The 20,812-nt window shown below is 44.5% G+C and overlaps 2 protein-coding genes across 15 annotated transcripts in view; one reads left to right on the forward strand and one right to left on the reverse strand.

The window, feature by feature from the left end:
- LOC123052063 (zinc finger CCCH domain-containing protein 62) overlaps positions 1 to 7,542 on the forward strand; it is a 9,878-nt gene extending 2,336 nt beyond the window's left edge. The window contains exons 6-15 of one of the 14 annotated variants that reach the window (XM_044475119.1): positions 28 to 126; positions 572 to 680; positions 1,356 to 3,007; positions 3,087 to 3,202; positions 3,308 to 3,384; positions 4,009 to 4,137; positions 4,216 to 4,417; positions 4,497 to 4,620; positions 5,333 to 5,421; positions 6,309 to 7,542. In XM_044475119.1, coding sequence (XP_044331054.1) covers positions 28 to 126; positions 572 to 680; positions 1,356 to 2,134 — 987 coding nt within the window. In that variant the 3' untranslated portion in view covers positions 2,135 to 3,007; positions 3,087 to 3,202; positions 3,308 to 3,384; ... (3 more) ...; positions 5,333 to 5,421; positions 6,309 to 7,542. Of the gene's footprint in view, positions 1 to 27; positions 127 to 571; positions 681 to 1,355; positions 3,008 to 3,086; positions 3,203 to 3,307; positions 3,385 to 4,008; positions 4,138 to 4,215; positions 4,418 to 4,496 lie in introns of all 14 variants that reach the window. The other 13 variants (XM_044475124.1, XM_044475116.1, XM_044475115.1 and 10 more) reach the window with 13 other exon arrangements.
- Positions 7,543 to 13,976: 6,434 nt separating this feature from the next.
- Positions 13,977 to 15,388, reverse strand: LOC123052064 (uncharacterized). Its single transcript, XM_044475129.1, has one exon. It carries the CDS (start codon positions 15,155 to 15,157, stop codon positions 14,189 to 14,191), a length of 969 nt encoding a protein of 322 aa, XP_044331064.1. The 5' UTR covers positions 15,158 to 15,388; the 3' UTR covers positions 13,977 to 14,188.
- Between the last annotated feature and the right edge of the window lie 5,424 nt (positions 15,389 to 20,812).

The following is a 20,812-nucleotide window of genomic DNA, read 5'->3' on the forward strand; positions in this document are numbered from 1 at the left end:
TTCTGACTATGTTGTTCAATTCAATAGATTCAAGTGTTCTGGAGCAAAGGAGTAGGCAAATTACCACCTTTGTATCTGCTACTTGTCAAAGGACGCAATCTATACAGAATGATGACTTTCCGTCAGGTAGGAACTGCTCTTTACCAGAATTAGTTTACACTAGTTTCTGCAAATCACATTTTTGATATTAGAACACTTCAATATTACCCAACGCATGCACTTAATCATACTTATAAGTCTATGCTGTCTTTTTAGATATTGTGCTCTTGGAATGTTATGGATCTGTGCATACCAATTATCAAGTCTATGTTGCCTTTCATACTACTAGTATGAGATAGCTACAGATAATTTTATTGATCCATTCTGCTGTTTGGGTATGCATGAATTATAGCTTTTAACCACACCAACATTAATGGGAAAAGTGAAGCTTATTTTACACATGCACCATTTTGAGGATGTTCGGACAATTCTCAGATGGTGTGTACTTATGCATTGATATATTTGACCTTGTCACAAGATGGCCCCGTATGACTTTCATGTTCATGTAGCAATTCTTTTGTTTTAATTCTAGGCTTGGGCGAATGAAGCGAATAGGTTGAAGGCTCTAGAAGAAAAGCACAATAGAGGAGATGCTGCAAGGCGTGTCCGTGCTTCAAATAGACGTAATTCTGGAGGACACGGTAAATTCTATTGGCAACATAACCGTGGTTGTTCCTGAGACAGATTATATTTAGCCGTTAGTACTATCCCAGTTCTGAACTCACTGATGTTATTGCATATGTGGGTTAGTATTCAATCCAGGAGATATCGTGTTAAAAGCTGTTGTATTTGTTTAATATATCCACTTTTCTGCCCTAAAAACATATTTTCTAGAACGTAATACACTTTCCTTATTCAATGTTGAAGTTTGAACCTTACTGTATGCTAACAACTTCTATGATGATGGTTAGACAGTACAAATACCAGAAGTTTGTGGCCATTTCTTATTAGGATTTTCATTTGGTTTCTGTAAACTCTAAAGTTTGGTTTGGTCTAATCGACTGGCATTGGGATCCTTAAAACTCTACTGTAGAAGCAGCTGTTCCTCAGAAGGAATCAATTAAAAATCTGTCTACATAGAACAGCATAACACGTACATAAGCTTTTGCACCATGAGCTGTCTGTTGTTGCTCATTAAAGATGTATGCATACACTTGTTTAGATTCGTTTCACTAAAGCTACTGTGTGATTCAATCTGTGTCTCTTCAGTTTTCTTTTGAGTTTTGAAGTTCACTATTTTGAAGTTCTATGTTTGCTGTGCCAGGTGCCAGACTAATTTTGTCCCTCTTCCTTTTGTATCTATATCCTTCTTTCAGCTCTTAAGGGCAAGAAATCAAAGGAAAAAGGAAAGCATCAGTCTCAACCTGGACGGCCTGATGGTGGATCCAATAGCACTAAAGGCGGAAAACGTGCTATGCAATCCTCCAATTCTGATCATCCTGCCAAAAAAATTCGAAAAGAAGAGCACTGGGTGTCTTCTAGAAAAAACTTCACTGATGGTCGTCGGAAGGCAAGGACAAATTCTGCCCCCCTGGATAAGAACATTGGCATCGGCACCAGCAGTTCTCAGCAAAATGCCAACACGGAGACAAATCATGCCATCTCGCAGAAAAACTTGCGAACAACACCAGTTAACTATGGTCTGCGTAACACGGAGGCTAGGGTGAGTAAAGGAAAAGCCGGTTCGAAGCAAAAAAACACTGTTGGTGGCAACCATGATCATTTTGAAGGAAGGCGCGTAAGTTCAGCTTCTCACCCGCAGGCTTACCCAGGAAATTCAGTTGGGATGCATCATCCTTTATCTGAGAGGCCCCAGCGGCCACCTCCATTGCGCGAAGTTGGCAATGCCTGGCAACATCATATGGACGGCAGATCAATTTCATGTCCAAACCCTACAATGGTTTTCGGACAACCAAATGCAGCACCGGCTGGCTGGCGTGCGCCTGGTTATTTCAGGGGACCTCCACCTGATCAACGCGCGGTGGTATTTCCACCATTCAACACGTCGCAAACTATATACCGCCGTCATCCAGATGGGGCAAATGTGATGCCGCAGTACAGATATTCTGGTGGTAGTAATGGTTTTCCACGATAGGGTAGTTTATCTGATGACAGTTGCATTGTGGAACACTTGATTAGTGGTCACTGGTGAGAAATGTGTAAATGCAGACGCAACTCTGTAGTTGAGAGTAAACAAGAAAGCTTCAGAAACACCTCCATTTATTTGCTGAATGGGTTCATAAATGGACTTATCTGCTACAAGTAGAAATTTTCTGAAACATCACATGACGATTCTGAGAAAAATTTAAATGGTAGTACTACCAAATAGCTTGGCTCCAGTCTTGTGGCGGATATGGCCCTCAGCCTACACCAAACATTTCAGTTGAGCACAGTTCATTATTGTATCAGGAAATATGTTAGTTGGGAGAACATGGACGTTCTCAGAGATCAGGCGAATCTGGCCGTTCATCTCGATTCCTGATGCGATTTGGGCCGTCCGATCTCTCCCTCGGTTGACCTCATCCGTTGGATCGAAGCCGGACACTGCTACAATGAATAGTACGTCATCTGGTGTGCCACCGCCTGTTATTTCGGTGCCCCCTCAAGGGCATTTTAGTCATTTCACACATAGGCGTATAAAAGAGGGGCGCACCCGTGGAGACCCAGCCGCTACCTCCGCCCGCACTCGCGCCGCTCCCTATCCTCTTCCTCTCGCCTCACCTCTCTCTGTCTCTCTCTCTCCCTCCAAACCCTAACCCGCACCCGCCTCCCTGCCCTGCTGCCGGCCGCCGCCGCTCGCCCGGGCACCCATCCACGACCTCACGCTGCCCACGGGACGAGTGGTGGCCGCGGTGACGAACGCTGCTGCTCCTCCGCTTCCTCGAACTCCAAGATGCGGGCCACGGATCCGTGGTCGCCTTCTTCCGCGAACAGCGGCGGTGCCCGCTGTCGGCGTCAGACTCCCAAGGTTTGATCCGCCGCTCATCCTTCCAATCTCCCTGTCGATCTGTGTGTGATCGATTTTCTATCTGTTTGATTCCAAACAGCAAGCGAGGATGAGCACGACGCGTAGGAGGACGACGACCCGAGCTTGAGCCCGACCATGACGCACCGCACAAGGTCCTTGCTTCCTTCCTGACGGCAATGGATCCCTTCCTTGCAGGTAGCACTTCCCCTCTCCCTCCCACTGATTTGCTAATCTAATTTAGCCACAAGCTGCTACAAATCACACTGCTTGTTGCATCTGACTTTGCTGCCTCGGATTTAGTTGCCTGGGTTGCTGACGAGATCCATCTGCCCGGCTGGAGCCTGTTATTCGCTTGATGAAAGTCAGACCAATTGTAGGTACGGACTACAAAATAGACAGCCCCATGGCTATGTATATGTTACACATCCCATTACTGCCAGTGTTGTTCAAATTTTAAACTGTTGTCATAAACACATTTCCTCTCAGTACTAATTAGCCGCTGCTTTGAGTTGCTTTCATTGCTCTGATTTGTGTGATGAAACTGATTTGTGTGATGCTACTTGGATGAAGAAGGGACAGTGCTGCTGCAAAGAAATTTTTGTTGCCTATATATTTAGAACAAAGAAATAGAGATAAAGTTGCTGCGACTTATAGATTGTTGTTGTTATTATTTTTGTACTTTTTGCAATTACTTGGATCACTCTCTCAGAAATTATGCATACTCTAGAAAAATTCCTTATGACAAGATCTTTTGGGTGTCCTGTTACGGAACCAAATAACAACTTTTTTTCATTGGGTATATCCCATCTCTACTTCGCCTTTTTATTCTTGGTACGGTTTGTATTTAATTTTCTGTACCTCACAACTGGCTCAGTTTTAGTATCAAGAATCAAATGGTGTGTTGGAATTTGTACCCCATCTGTGTGGCTTGTGCCTTGTAGGCTGCAAACACTCGTGTACTTGTAATGCTGCTGATTTTCTGTGCTTTTTTTAATTTGCAGGACTGACCTTTCTCTCAAATTTCACCTGAAACACCAAGCTTTACATCTGAAGCTCAGCAGTATAATTTTCCAGAGTTTGGCTTGAGGCATCATTTTGCAGCTGAAAGGAAATGGGCTCTTTGTCTTCAGGTAATTTTGGTTTGAAATTCATCTTGCTATAATTGCATTCGAAATGCTTAGATTCTCCTCATTCATGATATTTGATAGTCTCGAGCTCATCCACGAGAAATCATAACAACTGAAGTGCTTAAAGCTTTGCAAGAGCTGAATGTTTGCTGGAAGAAGATTGAGCACTATAACATGAAGTGCAGGTGGAGTCAGACTTTGTTGAGAACATGATGCATAACCAAAGCATCGGCAGCACCTGCGAGAGGAGGCTACCACTGCTTCCACTGTATGGAACCAATGTGTATGTTGCCTCCTCTTTCTCCTTTCATTACTACATGCGATTTTTATTAGCTGATTCGTGGCTTGATTTTCATTTGTAGATTCAAACTACTCTCCTGTGAGGATTTGTTCTGCTATACAATTTTCTTTCATTTCCCATCCAGGTTGTGTTCAAATGATAGGTGGCATTGCAAATTATGACCAGTTTAAATGTTGTTTAGTGAGGTATGGTTTGCTCATTAGCTTTTATTGCTCATTTCATTTACCCGTTCATTCCTGGCGGTTACCATCTTATACCCAATATAGATTTGTAACAGATTAGGTTTTGTTTGAACATGATTTTATTTTTACAGTGGTACATTATATGCAACATTTGGGTTAAGCTTCTCAAATGGCTAGCATCAATTAGGCTTGACCACCAAACTGAAACCAAAGAATATAAAAAGTTCAGTTAAGCATCCAAAGCTTGCAGAGGGATTTTTTTTAAGCAGTACACTATATAGTTAGCCAAGGGAAACTTCTATTTTTGCTGCTTCCTGTTCCTGAATTTTATGTATGAAATCACTTGAGTGTGTTGTTTGCCCATCGCTGAACCAACAGGAGCCTGTTGCCATGTGTTTTTTAACTAATCAGACTACTTGGAGACCAATCTGCTAAAAGTGGTCTAACTAAGAAAATGCTTTCTTCTATCTGTACTAGAAACCGACAATGACAACACCATTTCTACATAATTGAACCAAGTGACTAAAAAATTATAATGCATGGTACAACTTTACCTGAGGATTATTTCTATAGACGAAGAACACAGTTGCATCTTTGCCTTCTAAATTTTTAGTTATTTTAAAAGATAACTTAATAATAGATGGATAAATGAGCTTGGCTTTCAAACCTGCGAGGTTTAGTATTTCCTGTTGAATTTACTTCTGTGTTTTGCCAGACTCCATCCGCCAATTGGATATAAGCTGAGGAAAGTTTCATATTTTACCTTGGAGCATCTCTGATTGAACACTATTGACATCTAATTAGGTAGTCTGTACTTCGGAGGAGCTCGCTACTTCAATTCTTTATATTATTTAATTAATTGGGTGTGACAATATGTTGTACATTATAGACATTTGCCACTTACACCAGAGACTCTTCCTTCTAACCTACTCATCTCTACCTATATACAGCTAACTACAATTTTGGTATTGGGGATAATTACTGGAGTAACAGATGCTTGATTCCTCTTTGTACAATTGTGTGTTCTTAGTATAGATGTATGTTCGTAGTGTAGAATATACCTTCGTCTAGAAGAGGTCACATTTTCTTCATTCTAATAATCATTCATTGGACATTGGTGTTCGTTAGTCGATTATTGTCTAAATAATTTTGCAAAATCAGTATGATGATGCATGACTTCAGTCAGAAATTTTTATGACGCTGATTTTTTTGGAAATGTAATGCCTAAAATGCACTGTTCTGAATTTGTTCACGATAATGGTTGTTGTTAATATTTTTTCAGTGCCTAACCACAAAATCATCGGCACACTTTAGGATACCAGTTGTATTTTGTATCTTTGAGTGGCTAATTTCAAATTGAAACTGAGATTGCTTACTGCTTACAGGCTGCTTACTGCTTACAAGATTGAAATTTGAACATTTGTAGCTTCTAAATGTATTGTAGCACATTTGGATTAATTCCTGAACATAAACAAACATGATGATCCAGATCTAATGAAAATTCTGAATGCAACTGGAAAACATTTGTTTGTGCAATGACCGTATAAATAAAACCAAAGTGCGGCTGAGTTGACGTTGATAGACTTGTGCGTGCTCTGCCACTCGTAACCTTTTTTTTCTCCCATCGATCATGTTCTATCTCCAGTGCTCATGTCTGATGGTCATTCCTAATAGTATGCTTATTCTTTCAGGTTTAAGCTGCTTTCAGGTTTACCAAGCATTCTCTACTGTAGTATTTGGTCCTTCTCCCCTCCTCTTCTTAGTGCTTGCATTTGATGAAGCAAAACATGCATATCTCATCAGTGCTTGCTTGACTCTGGGCTGGATCTCAGCGGCATTTGCTCAACCTGCAGCTGTCTCTTGATATCCTTTTTGCGGTTTAGTATTACAGTGAACCGACTCATCAGCGTCGCATGGGTACTTGGTGTCACGTCCACCCGCCGAGTTGACGAGTCATATATTGCTTTCCAAATTGTTCTTATTCCTGTGACTCATAAGTCGTAATGCAAAAATAATATGCGTCCAAGGAAGCAGGCCAGGATATATATTGCTTTCCCTATATAAAGTATACTTCCTTAGTCCTCTCTGTTAACACCGAGTTTTTTTGTGTGTGGCTATTAGCCAGGTAGCAGGCCAGAATCTTACTCATTGTTATATGAATTAAATATGGATTGTGTCATGCCCACAGTACGATATGTAGGGCAAAAGATCGGCCTATTAGGTCATTGTACTCTTCTTAGTTGGGTTGTGAACACCTCAGCTATACTTGATGTGTAGAGGCATATTCTTGCTATAATCTGTTCTGACTGCCATGCTTCTTAGTTTCCAATATATTAGTCCAACAAATGATGTTGCTTCCTAATTTTTTGTAATTACAATATGCTCTGATAGACATTTTATATGTTTCTCTAATTCTTTGGTCTGGTTTCGAGCTCAGATGTATTTAAGGTTGTCTTGCAACAATGCATCTTTAGGGACCTGAAGTTCATTATTAAGAGAAGCTGATGCTTGTGCGGATTGTTGAATCAATCAAGATGGAATGCAATAGAGTCTCATTGGTACCATTGCCGATGACCACGATGCAGACATTCACTCTATTATCTGAGATTTTTTTTGCTCATCCCCTATGGTAGATGATAGTTCAAGCTGTGAATTAATCCACTATACATATTTTCATCTTTTGTTGTGTTTTAGCATAACCGTTGTCTGATTTGAGTTTTTGTAAGCCTGCTGAAGTCCTATTGATTGTGTTCCTGCAACTCAGTTTTCATCAAAGGGGTGTCTTCTGAAAATTAAGAGAATAACTAATTGTATATGCTATTTATTTGTGTACTTTTTGTGAGATTCAGATGATGCACACTTGAATTATAATTGAATCATGTGTCCTCGGCTATTGAGGCCTAATGAAAACTTTTTATTGTATTATTGGTTAATTTGCTTCTTTTAAGAAGGTTCTATGTCATGATCATGTATAGGTGGCTGGATGAGTTTCGGTCGGGGGTGCGGCAAGCCGCACTTCCTATCTAGTATCGTTCTGAAACCGTGAACTTTTCCCCGAGCACATGCCGGGGGACCGTGAACTTTTCCCCGAGCACATGCCGGGGGACACAGCAAGGACTTGGTCATGGTCGACATTCCGCTTTGGCAATACATACACCTGTACCTGTGACGGCACCATGTCTCCTGTCAGTTCTCCATCTGCTACGCTTGTGTATATTCGAGGCGACGCCGCTTCCTTTCGTGACTTATCGGCCGGTTGACCGATGACCAGCCCAAAATCCTGTCTGAATAATACGCACGTTTGCTGGGACTGGAGAAAGTAGCTCGTAAAAATCTGGAGGCAGAGGGTTCGTGCGTTGCCACGATGAAAGCTCAGACACCATACGTGCTGCAACGGGTGTTCTGTGGAGTGCCAACCGCTGGATGTATTAGCATTTTTCCTATTGATTTTAATACGTAAATAAATCATGAACATGACATTAACAGCATGAAGCTGGTACCAATATCTAAACATGTGAGCACGTACCGAATAGAGAACCGAAACACCTATGAACACAGTAAATACAGCTAGCACACGAATGAGTAAATAGGGGAGGAACAGATCATACCCTCCAGTACGCCAGGCTAAAGCCGCGACGGCAGCTGCGGCTTTGTTCGTAGCCTTCTTGGCGTCGTTAGCCATGACGTCAGTGTAGGTAAAGTAATAGAAGCAGAGGACGAAAATGAACAGGCAGCAGTCGCGCCGAGAAGCTCCGTAAAAACCTTATTGCCCTTCTCCCGTTGCAGGATCACAAGGAGTGGGATTCCGGAAGCCCGCTCTTCCAAACGGCTAGGGTTCTGTGCGAGGAGGAACTGAGTGTGTGGTTACCAACACCTTTAATATATAGGCCGTCGAGTAGGGAGTTCGTGGGCCTAGGCCTATGACCGAGTCGGCAATCAGCCCACAGTCCAACGTCTTAGTGACACTTCTACATGTAATTAATCTTCAATCAAGAAACATGACGCATGCGCGAGCGGCAGTGGCAGAGAAGGAGCTTGTGTACCACTACTCTTCTCAAGTATTATAAAGGGACCTGAACTCTTCTCTACGACAGTACTAAGAGCACCTCAAATAGATGATGTCGATGTATAAATAACTGCTTTTTACACCTCCAAGGCCTAAAAACGTTGCTCCAACCGATGACGTAGATGTAAAAAATTACATCACCTCCTTCCAGTGACGTAAAATACAACACTAGGAGATGTAAATTTGCATCTCCACCTCCCTGCTAATGTAAAACGGTCAGCCGCGCGCGCCCAACCACCGAAACTGGAAGTTCCACCTGCCCGCCCGCCTCGGCCACCGGCGATTTTTTCCCGGAAACGCCGCCGTCGCCGTCCGACATCCTCGACCCCTCCGCCTATTCCCGCTGCCAGCCGCGCCGCCGTAGCCGCCAATTTGATTCCGCCCTGCCGCAACCGCGCGGCCGATTCGGATATTCGCCGGAGGTCTGGCGAGCGTAATGGTTGTAGAAGCTCTCGACCACCTTCTGGTAGCTGCTATCAGACGCCAGAGCTAAAAGGGGCAGCCGCGCGGCGACCACAACCCGCCGAGCCGGCGATTTCTCGGTTGTTGCCGCCGCCGACGCATCGCCGTGAGCGGAGTCCTCTGGCAGTCACGTGGCCGTCCAGAGGTCGTTTGCAGCCGCTGCCCACCCAGATGGCCTTTGTGCCGCCCATCAATGCTCCGATCCGTCGCCGGCCGGTTTCTTCCACCTTGCCCGCAACGTGTTTGAGAATATTCCCCAAAGGACTTTGTTTGTTGTATTGTGCAAGAACTTCCTTCTATTTGTGTTGCATTTGATGAATTATGTAATAATTTGACATCATGGACTGATGAAATTTTAAGTTTTAATTTGGGATGATTTTATTTCAATTGGTGCGGCTGAACTGCTACGGTACAGCGGCTGCATCACTGTCGTTTAGCCGTTTTTACATCATCTGTTGGAGTAGGAATTTTACATCACCAAATATACAACACCCACTTTTACATCTCCACATTTGCATCGTCTATCCATAAAAAATGCTCTAAACTTCCCATCGTCTTATCATACACTCATACGAGCCTTAAAGATTAATCAGAAATAATTGTTTATATTGGCCATGGCCCCTTCTATAATTCAACACTGACCTGGACAGCTCGGTCGATCGTGATGGTGAAAAAGAGAGCGAAATCTAATAACCAAGCAGTGTCTAATCGAACACATGCACTCACACTCGTCGTGAGAGCCAAAATTCCTTGGGCATCATCATACTACGTGCCACTTCTGTGGGGGAGCACGAAGCTCGCGGGTGGGGTCGGCAGGTGCGTGCGCGATGCGACCCTGTTCGCCTCGGGCCTCGGGAGGGTCCCAATCCCGGCTGTAGCCGAGTCGCCGGTGCAGTGCGCATGCGTTCTGTGCTGTGCTGTGCTGACTAGCGCCCCACAGTCGCGCCCGCCCGCACGCACGTAGTACGTTGTGCACGAGGAACAGGGGGTCAATGTTTTCGACTCTGATCAACCCTCTGCTCTCCCCGGTTGGTTTCGCACCACGGCCCTACGTGAACCCACCCTCCACAAACGCCCCAGTGTGATTGAGTCAAACAGCGTATCTTATCCGATCTATTCATCATAATCACGCCTACGCCTCGATCTTAAGATATTCAGGCTACTCGTAGATAATTTCGCAGGATCTAAATGGTAATCCAAGGCATTCACTTTTCTTCTCAAAAAAATTCTGATACTTCCGCTTCCCTGTCAACTGTCATGCACCACCACAGGGCACGGCTGCGGCTGCGTGGCAAAGGAGAAGCCGAGCCATGGAAACTGCAGCAGCAGCAGTGTCATGTGCCTTTGCATGCACACGTACCGAAGGCATGCTGTGTCGACGCAGCAGTGAAAGGTCGGCGGCTACGAATCATGTCAAATTTAGCTCAGCTGTTTGCTTGCCCGACAGGATTTCACCCTCAACACATGCCTCCTACCCATGCGTTGCACTCCTCCCCGGCTCCTTTGACGGTGATGATTGACGGCGACGGGGGTGTTGGATTTGATTCTCTGCCTGCCTTTTTAGGTCCCTCCTAGGTTGCCAAAGGTTCAAGTTCCAAACTAACAAAAATCAGAAGGTGTCTGTACTTTCTGCCGCTTCGTAGTCTCAACGTCTGTCAAGCAAATGCTAGGAGCGTGTGCTTACAATGATCGATGCTGGGGTGAAGCCGCACAGGGCTTGTTTGGAGTGTGTCACGAACGAGGGTTTGGAACTATGGGTATGTTTGGCTCTTGGCTAACCTTGTCCAGCCAAGTCTTTTGCCGTGGCTATATTTTTGGTTGCTCGTGGTTTGGCCAACATGTTGATAAAAGCAAGTTAACTAGACTGAGAAAAGAGTCGTTGACATACCAATAAATTACTCCCTTCGTAAAGAAATATACGAGCGTCTTTAGTGATCTAAAGCGCTCTTATATTTCTTTACAGGGGAGTATCAAAAGACAAGGCAAAGAGCAATTTTTCTTTCATCTCCCAACATAATTTTCGCCCAGTTTATAACAATTTTTGCTCTTACATAAAAGAGAAAGAGACTGTTCTCCAAAAAAGTATCCAAACATGTGTTCAACTCTCTGGAGTATACTTCTCTTTGAGACCATATATTCATTCTTTTTGCGAAAAAGATTCGTACCCATTATAAAAGTTTATCGGAAGTATAAATCATCTCAAACATAATAAAAATTACATCGGGGTGTCCAGACCATGCACGATCGCAACCTCCACCAGAACGAGTCGTCAAAACGCTACTCCCCTACCAGAGCCGGCTTGACCTTATTGATAACAACCGGAAGTCTTCATGCACATGCCCCCAAGGACCAGCGCCCTTGAGGCACAGTTGTCACCGTTAGTATGACATTCTCTGGCCTATAAGAGACTTCTGAAACCGTCCCTAGGGAAATCCCATTAGATTTGGAGCTCTCTATGCCCATTGTAAACAGATGAGCTCTCTCTCTCTCTCTCTCTCTCTCTCTCTCTCAACACACAAGCAAGAACAGACAAAGCAGAAGCAGAGTATTCCACCGAGGGACGAAGCTAAAAAAGAGTATGACCGGGTCATGTATTTGGCAGTGGTTTCATCCTTATAAATGCCAGTGATTAGTACCAAATTAGTGAAGAATTTCCAAAATTCATTGGGGTCAACTGAACCCAATGCCAATAAGGCAGCTGAGAAGTGACTTAAGTGTTTTGACCCTTGGCCGAACAATCTAGAAGTGCTCTCTGAACTCTGATCTTGATGATCTCTCGTCGACGTGCACCTTATATCATGCACACGAACTAACAGAAAACGACACCACCGAAGCTAGTCAACCTCCCACTAGCATTGTACACAAGAGGTTGTGACCGCTATTAGGAGAGCGGGACTCTTATGCGCGGATGAAGAAGCAAGCATCCCACGAGACAATGTGCATAAGCTTCCCATGGCAGGCCGCCGACCAACATCGATGGCCATGCTGTCCTCACATGACAATAAAAATAATGCCCTTGAACCCGTCGAAGTTTTGGGGATGTCGCCCCGACTTTCCACCCTCGACACCACCTTCCGAGGTTGTCACCCTGACCTACCGGCGCTCACCCTCAAGCTGCAGTGTTGCACAACCCGACTACATCCATCATGAGGCGTACTTCTTAATTGAGTCAGTGTTTCGCCGAAATCCAAATCTTTTTCTTGCGTGAATAATTGATGAAAAAATAAACTAGTAGGCTATTTTTTTGACAGAAGTTAATACTCCCTCCGTCCCAAAATTCTTGTCTTAGATTTGTCTAAATACGGATGTATCTAGTTACGTCTTAATGTTAGATACATCCGTATCTAGACAAATCTAAGACAATAATTTTGGATTGAGAGAGTATATTAATATCAAGACAGTACCAATTACTTATGGCCTCTGCACCTCCATAATTTCAGGACCTAATCGAGACATCGAGGATGCACACAACCAAATACGATAAAATAAGAAGGAGAAATGAAGAAAGCCGACACGGGCCAACGACTTGCCACTGACCAGCAACAACTGACGGTGAATCTTAGTGATGTGTAATCGGAACTGACGGTGATTTTTTTCTGAATGAAACTCACGAGCGATTTCTAAAGACGTGTTGTTATAGTGGTGGCCTGTCATTATTGGAGGGTCCCCTTTGTTCTTTGCCAGAGCTGCGAATTCAAAACGAACGAACAGACATTGTGTCAAAAGGTAGGGCCGGGAGCTGTTGGTACTTGGTAGGTGTTGACTTGGGGATAACTCTCTGAAATCAGAACTGGCTGTCCAGAGTTCTACTGCACCTCAGTTCTTTTAAAGAAGTTCTTCTGCGTTTCTACTGGTAAGCGGCACTATTCCCCTCTGCAGTCGTGTTTCTTTTTTGTTTGCCTTTCTCTGTGGACTTGACACCACCACCTACAATTACGCCTAATGCCTACCCACATGGCCACAGCTGCTTAATTTCCTGTGAGAAAACAAGATATCAGCACCGTTCATGATGATGTCTCACTCTCATGTCTAATCACCGTTACATAAATTCCTCCAACACGAGGATTATCACCATCGATGGTGTCTGCTCCGGTGGAGTACATTCCAGGCAGCAGCGTATCTTTCTTTCTTCCAACGTCACAGTCCCAACCAAGACAATTCTACAATTGAAATCCAGGCCAGAGAAAATTACTACTCACAACTTGTCCAGTGGAGAAGAAAGAGAATCTTTGCAAGAAAAGCTCAGATGAGAATCTTTGGAGAGGCAGATGGGTGATGCGCCTGCTTGCATCACCGAACGAGCAAGTCTCTACGCTACCACTACTAGTAGTAACAAACACATCAACACCTCAGCTCATCTCATCTCAGCTAGCTAAGCTCTAATCATGCCGGTTACTAGCATCCAATCCCCATCAATTTTAAACTCTGGGAATGTCAGATCCGCCAGCTTATCTTAACCCGGATTATTCCGTCCGTCCGTCGCCGCGGTGGCGATGCGGTGAGCTCAACGAAACAGTTGTGACAGTTCGCAGTGTACCTGAAACCATTATACTACGCCCCGGAACAGCTCAGGGCGTCAGCAGTTTGCCGCCGAGGCCGATCGATCGATCCACCGAGCATCGCATCGCATGCACGCAGCATCACGCTCACACACCCCGACGGAATCCCACAACAGTATCCCCATGTTGCCGCGCTGCGTCCTCCCTGGTTTCTCATTAGATTAATTCATCTACGTGAGCCGATGCAGGGTTTGGTCGCCCAATCTCTCCAAGGAATTCAAGGTGTGCTCGAGTTTTTTGGCAAAATTTGCAAAGAATTTGCGAGTTGCATGTGCTCGTAGGTACATAGCTTATCTACACTTGTATGAAAACCTTTGTGGTGATTCACACACGAAGAAAGAAAGAATACAGATCGAGGAGGGCGAACCAAGCAGGAGCAAACGAATAAAACTGTTCTCTTTCCTTCCCTTTTTTTCTACTGCCAAAGTAGCCAGCATGCCATGCATGTGCGCGCGAGCGAGCGAGCGAGCTGCGTCGTCGGCTGTCAGTTGGCGGCGGCGGCGGCGTTCCGGCCGCGGTTGGAGTTCGACGAGGAGTAGCTGCTAAGCTTGCGGCTGATGGAGTGGATGGCCGGGTTGGACCGGAAGTAGCCGAAGAGGCTGTTCCGGTGGAACGGCAGCGGCGTCGTCGTCCTCCGCCGCATCTCCTCGGCCGCCGCCCGGCTCACCGTGTACGGCGCCATGTCGCTCGCCGACGCCGCCGAGCCCCTCCCCTTCCGCATCGACGCGTCGCCGCCGCTCTTGAGCATGCTGTACTTGAGCAGCGGGTCCTTGCCGGCGGTGGCGCGGCCCTCCGACGCGCTGCGGAACAGGAACAGGTCCTTGAGCCGCCACTTGCGGCTGCCGCTCCCGCAGCCGCGCATCAGGGAGGCGGCGCCGCGAGGGGAGGGTGGGGAGGAGCAGAACTCGTCGTCGATGGGGTCGCCCCTGTACGGGGACAGAGACCGCGTGGCCCTCCTGCTGCGAGACGACACGCCCGACGACGAGGACGACGCAGGGGCCGGCCGGCCGGACCTGCCCCTCGTCTGACCCTGATCGGCCGGCGCCTCCGCCCGATCCCCTGCACCGCCGCGCACCGCGGACATCGTCCTCGCTCTTCTCGGCGACCGGGGGGAGACGGAGAGGGAGGCGTAGTCCTCGTCGGCGAGCAGGCCGCTGCCGCTTGAGCGCGGGCCGTTGAGCGGCCGGATCCTGCCGCCCTCGAACAGCTCGTCGGCGGCGGCGAGGATGGGCGTGGACTCCCGGAGCTGCCCGCTGAAGCCGAAGGCGAAGTCGAACGTGGCGGCGTCGCCCTGCTCGTCCGCGGCGTAGCTGCTGGCCCTGGACGGGCTCGTGGGGGCGCTGGAGAAGAAGTAGCAGTAGCTGGGCAGGTGGCTGCCGCCGCCGCCCATGGCGGCCGCGGTTCTTGGGCTGCACGGCGCGCTCGGCGCCATGACAGGCACCGCCACCTCCATCTCTCTCTACCTACCTACGGCTCCTCCGCTACACCTCTCTCTCCTCACTCTCCGCCTCTGCTCTCCTCTCCTCTTCTGATGCTGTACTTCTTTAAAGATAGATGCCTCCGGATTTTGCTTATGTAGGTGGCGAGGCTCTGGCCGGAGATGGAGACTGGAGAGAGGGAGAGAGGAAGGTAGGAGGAAGCTGGATCGATCGTAGGGGGTGGGGGTGGGGGGATTGTTGAAGGGAGAGAGGGGGGAGGGTACGTTAAAAGCCGTCGCCGAGACATGGACCATGTGGTCTTATACGCAACTTGCTCGTTTTTAATCCGATTGACATCAACAGTTCGTTAGAGAATTAGCTGCTTGGAGGTTTGAAAATAACACGCTCTTTTTGTTCCCATGCATGCAGCCGCTAGCACGGTAAGAGACCGCATGAATTGGTTGGTGAATGTGTGTATATAGCGAGATGAATTGTATTTACTTTACTGATCACACAAAACCGTTTGGAATAAACGGGTAGTTATCTTTAAAAAAAAGAACTGTCAACAACTGAAGAAGATTAATGATCACACAGAAGTAAAAAAGGTAAACAGAATTGGAGAGTAAGGATTAAAATTTGCCCCCACAATAAAAAGTCCAACAAAAATAAAGGAAAATTTTGGTCTAAATCTTTCTCAGCTTTCCTGCAATTCAAGTCTCAAATTTTCTTGTTCCTTTTTCTGACAAAAGGGGAGAATCCGGACCACTTGGGGATGCAAGCGGACGCGTCCACGTCGCCGCGAGGCCCAAAGTACACTAATCTTTGCTACTTCAGTTTTTATGTTAGGCTTAATTCATGTCTTGCGGGCGACCGCTTGCATGACGAAAACCACTGTCTAATGTTGAATGGAATGGAAAAACTATTGCAAAGGAACATTTTCTTAAACTTTTAGCCTAGCAGAACACATACTGAAAGCAGAGGGCCGGTAGAAGATTTGTTAAGTTTGGTAAAGCAAATACCAAATTTCTACAATCAAAGGCAACAATGAAATACAAAAGAAATCATATTGCAACACTTTAAGATGAGCATAGCATATAACACAAAGAATAGCAGCCCAAAGCAACAATTGTATACATAGCTTTCAAACAGGCTTGGTACCATTGTCCCTGCATATAACTTGTTAAGCTTGGACTTATTGATTACTAGACATAATGATCTTCAAGCTCTAGAAGAACCTTCCTCCAAAGAGAACCGATACAGTGATCAAGGAACTCCCCTTGATAAACCTCGAGGCCCTAATGGCTTCAACTCGGATTTCATCAAACACTATTGGCATATAACTGCTCCAAATTTTTACAAGCTCATTGCATCCAGAGCATCAATTCATCTTACATCACTTTGAGAATTCATCTTACATCACTTCGATTCCTAAGAAAGATCCTCCTGGTATTGCCAATGATTTTAGGCTTATTGCTCTGCTAAATTGAACACTAAAAGTCATTGCCAAGCCATTGGCTAACAGACTGCAAAAAATCATTTTGAAGCTGGCACACACAAATCAATATGGATTCACTAATTCAAGATTGCTTGGCCTGGGCATATGGATAAATCCATCTATGTCATTTGTCAAGGAAGGACATTGTGATTCTCAAGCTAGATTTTAAAGAAATCCCTATTGCTGAAGGATTTGGACCTGGATGGATGACATGGATAGACATGATATACTCCTCCGGAATTTCTTCTATTCCATTAAATGGAGTGTGTGGGAAACAATTTTTATGCAAGAGAGTTGTCAGTCAGGGTGGCCCTTTATCCTCTCTAATGCTTGTGCTAGTTGTTGATATCCTTCAATCCATTCTAAATGAGGCAATGCAAACAAACTTGATTTATCTCCCCTTGTTACAAAGACTAACATGAATTTCCTACTAATTTAGTATATGCAGACGATACAATTCTAGTTATGACAGCCTGCTATACACAGTTACAACAAACTAAGAATCTTCATTTGTATCTCTCTATTTACACTAGTCTTGGAGTGAATTATGAAGAAACTAGCATGGTCCCAAGCAATACTCAAGATGACAAGACACAAGAGATAGCTACTACTTTGGGGTGTGCAAATGGTAGTATGCCTTTCACCTATCTGAGGCTTCCTCTGAGTTTTACCAAATGAAGACTAGAAGATTTTGAGCATATTCTGCAGAGGGTGGGTAGAAGACTGGATGGCTGTTCCACTTTACTCTCCTTTGGTGAAAAATTAGTGCTGGTAAAATCACCATTCTCAAGTTTACCAATTTTCTTCATGGGCACATTGTTGTTTCCTACTGATATGGAGAGAATATGGCATGGAGGGCAGAGGTAATGCCACACATGGCTTTTGATAATGTTTGTCTCCCAAATAATCAAAGAGGATTGGGAGTACTAGATCTGGCCTCTCGCAATAGATGTCTTATGATGAAACACTTGCCCAAATTTCTCAACAAAGATAATCTTCCATGGGTCAAACTTGTTTAGACACATACTACCTAAACAGATCAATAGCACACAAGTAGGGTCCTTATGGTGGAAGAGCATAATCAAGTTGATCAAAGAATTCAGGAGGGTTGTCGGATGCCCTCTAGGACATGACAACAGTGTCATGGTTTGGCATGATAATTGGGAGAAAACATTCTTGAACAAAGATTCCATGAACTATACTCCTTTTCTAGGAATGCAAATGTTTCTGTCACATATTGTTTGGAAGAAGATCATGAAATCAATAACTTTCATATTTCCATGTCCTTACAATCATATCAACAATATCAAGAGCTAAAGTTGATATTTCAACAACAAATTACAAAGCATTATAACAAGTGGACCTATCCATGGAAGGCAGATAATTACTCATCTATTCAGATGTATAAGATCATATGACAAGGTCCTCCAGCTCATTTCATATTCAAAAAATCACTTGAGAAGTGCTACCATTCTCACGCAGAAAACTTTCTTCTGGTTGATGTTAAATGGCAGAGTAAACACAAGGAATCTGCTATAGAGAAAACATTTTCATCTTCCTTCATATAATTGCGTGCTCTGCACTTTGCACACAAAAGAAACTTCATTGCACCTGTTTTGGGACCGCCCTTTTGCTCTAGCATGCTGGTACACCATCTGTTTTTGTAGAAACAAAGGTATTTCTATGTTGGATAACATCATTTTTGATAAATTCTATCTGTCTGGCAATTTTTCTTTTGACCCGGTCATCAAGAATTGCTAGAATATTTGAATACAAAGAAATTTAGAAAATATTCAAGAATGGCGTACCCAATGTCACTACTTGGACACATTGCTGAAAAATGGCCTGCTTCTCATCTTCCATAGAATCAAAAGCAAGCATGTGACAAAGTTCAAGAACTAGATTGATCTTCATCCCAGCTAGTGTAGTTTAAAATGGATTTCCCCAAAACTGGAATTGGTTGAGCCTGAGGCTTTTTCTATTTTCCATATTTTTTCTCTTTGTACATATACTTTAAATATATGAAATTCCGTACAACGGTTCTCCTACGGTTCAGGGTTAAAAACTTACCTAGGAGTCAAGTATTATTTTACATTGCCCGCCTTTTCATGTACAGATATTATGTAACTCGGATTAGAGTCAAGAGATGACATAAAGTAAAAGCGTACAAATCGTAAAGATTCATAATGTAAAATGTATTATAATTCCATACAAAGGACCCCCAAAAGATAAGAAAATCATAAGCATATTCTCTCAAAATGCAAATAGGACCTCATAAGGTAAAATAAAAATGCAATCTGGTCTCTTGACCCTATCGGTGACCTCGTTTGAGAGTTATGGCCGCGTCTCTAGCCATGACCTTGAAAAGAGCCCCCTCCCGCAATGGAGGTTGAAGAAGGGTGTATCGGGTTTCGCCAGCAAATACACCTAAGGTCGGTGAATCATCCTAGCCACCCAAGAAGGTTGCTGAAGTCTTGTAGTAATTTGATCCACGACTCCATAAGCTGAGATTAGAGCAGAGGAAGAAGATAGATGTTGGCAACCCTGAAAGACATCTTCATATTCCCCTGGATCAGCAACAACCACATCACGATCCATGCACCTTCTTGTATTGTCGCCATGGTAGCATTAAGAAGAGGAGCGAACGACTCTTGATGCAACCAGATATTGCTTCCCCACAGGCTTATTGAGAGGGAGCTCGAGCCCTTGCTAACTCCCACCGCCGGCCTCCACCGTGGATTAAAAAAAGCGGAAGGAGAGAGGGCCTCCGCCTAGTGCCACATGAGAATGGCATAATGTGAGTCACCATCAACGCAATGCTTGACACTGCTAAACTATATCTACTATGTACAAGAAAATCCTCTCCCTCACCATCGTCTGCTAGCAGCACCGTCGGACGAGGTGTGGTATTGGGCTGTGGTGCCCTCTTAAGCTCTCAAGTAAACGGCAGGAGTAGAAAGAGAAGGATTCGGTAACACGGTCGAGAGTAGTAAAACGGTTGCATCAGTGATCACCTCTCCTCGACCTAGTCGTGCTAATTGGATGTCAATGCATACTCATGGAAGAGCCTTGCAGGGGTCAATACACAGTGATGTTGTATCTCGAGAACCAAGCACAATAAGGGTCCATATGCAACCATGGATGAAGCTCTCGAAGAAAGGAGCTGCTTAGAAGGCGATGCTGAAGCCAATAGTCGACAAAGAAGAGGAGAGCACCCGGAGTGAGATATTGGCCCACCAAATTGGAGATATTTGCATGATTGTCACCATCGAGTCAAAGTAGAAGAATTCCATACATTGATTCCCGAGATTAGAGGTTTTGAGCTCGGTATTGGTGGGCTACATTTGTCCATCAACTTAAACTTGTGAGATGGTTGGTGGTGTAAGAAGTAAGAAATTTAGGGCATGTTTGGTTCCAATAAGTCACCTGACTTATAAGTCAGGTGACTTAAAACAAGTGACTTATAAGTCACGCCTGTTTGGTTGTCACCTGACTTATAAGTCACCTGACCACACCTCATTTTACAAATCCATTTCAAATATGCATACATATATCCATACAAGTATCGATACAAGTCATCACTAACAAATACAAATTACATTGTTCGGCACTAGAACAAATACCAATTACCGCCTACTATGCAGTCCTTCCGCTATCCAATTACGAAAAACGTTCATGTTATGATCATCACGCGAGTTTTGTGAAGGAAATATGCCCTAGAGGCAATAATAAAGTTATTATTTATTTCCTTATATCATGATAAATGTTTATTATTCATGCTAGAATTGTATTAACCGGAAACATAATACTTGTGTGAATACATAGACAAACAGAGTGTCACTAGTATGCCTCTACTTGACTAGCTCGTTGATCAAAGATGGTTATGTTTCCTAGCCATTGACATGAGTTGTCATTTGATTAACGGGATCACATCATTAGGAGAATGATGTGATTGACTTGACCCATTCCGTTAGCTTAGCACACGATCGTTTAGTATTCTACTATTGCTTTCTTCATGACTTATACATGTTCCTATGACTATGAGATTATGCAACTCCCGTTTACCAGAGGAACACTTTGTGTGCTACCAAACGTCACAACGTAACTGGGTGATTATAAAGGTGCTCTACAGGTGTCTCCGAAGGTACTTGTTGGGTTGGCGTATTTCGAGATTAGGATTTGTCACTCCGATTGT

This window comes from Triticum aestivum, chromosome 2D, assembly GCF_018294505.1.
Source record: "Triticum aestivum cultivar Chinese Spring chromosome 2D, IWGSC CS RefSeq v2.1, whole genome shotgun sequence".
NCBI lineage: Eukaryota > Viridiplantae > Streptophyta > Magnoliopsida > Poales > Poaceae > Triticum > Triticum aestivum.

Bases quoted from the DNA above. Each gene is read 5' to 3' on its own strand.
- LOC123052064 (XM_044475129.1), bottom strand. From the start codon at position 15,157: ATGGAGGTGGCGGTGCCTGTCATGGCGCCGAGCGCGCCGTGCAGCCCA.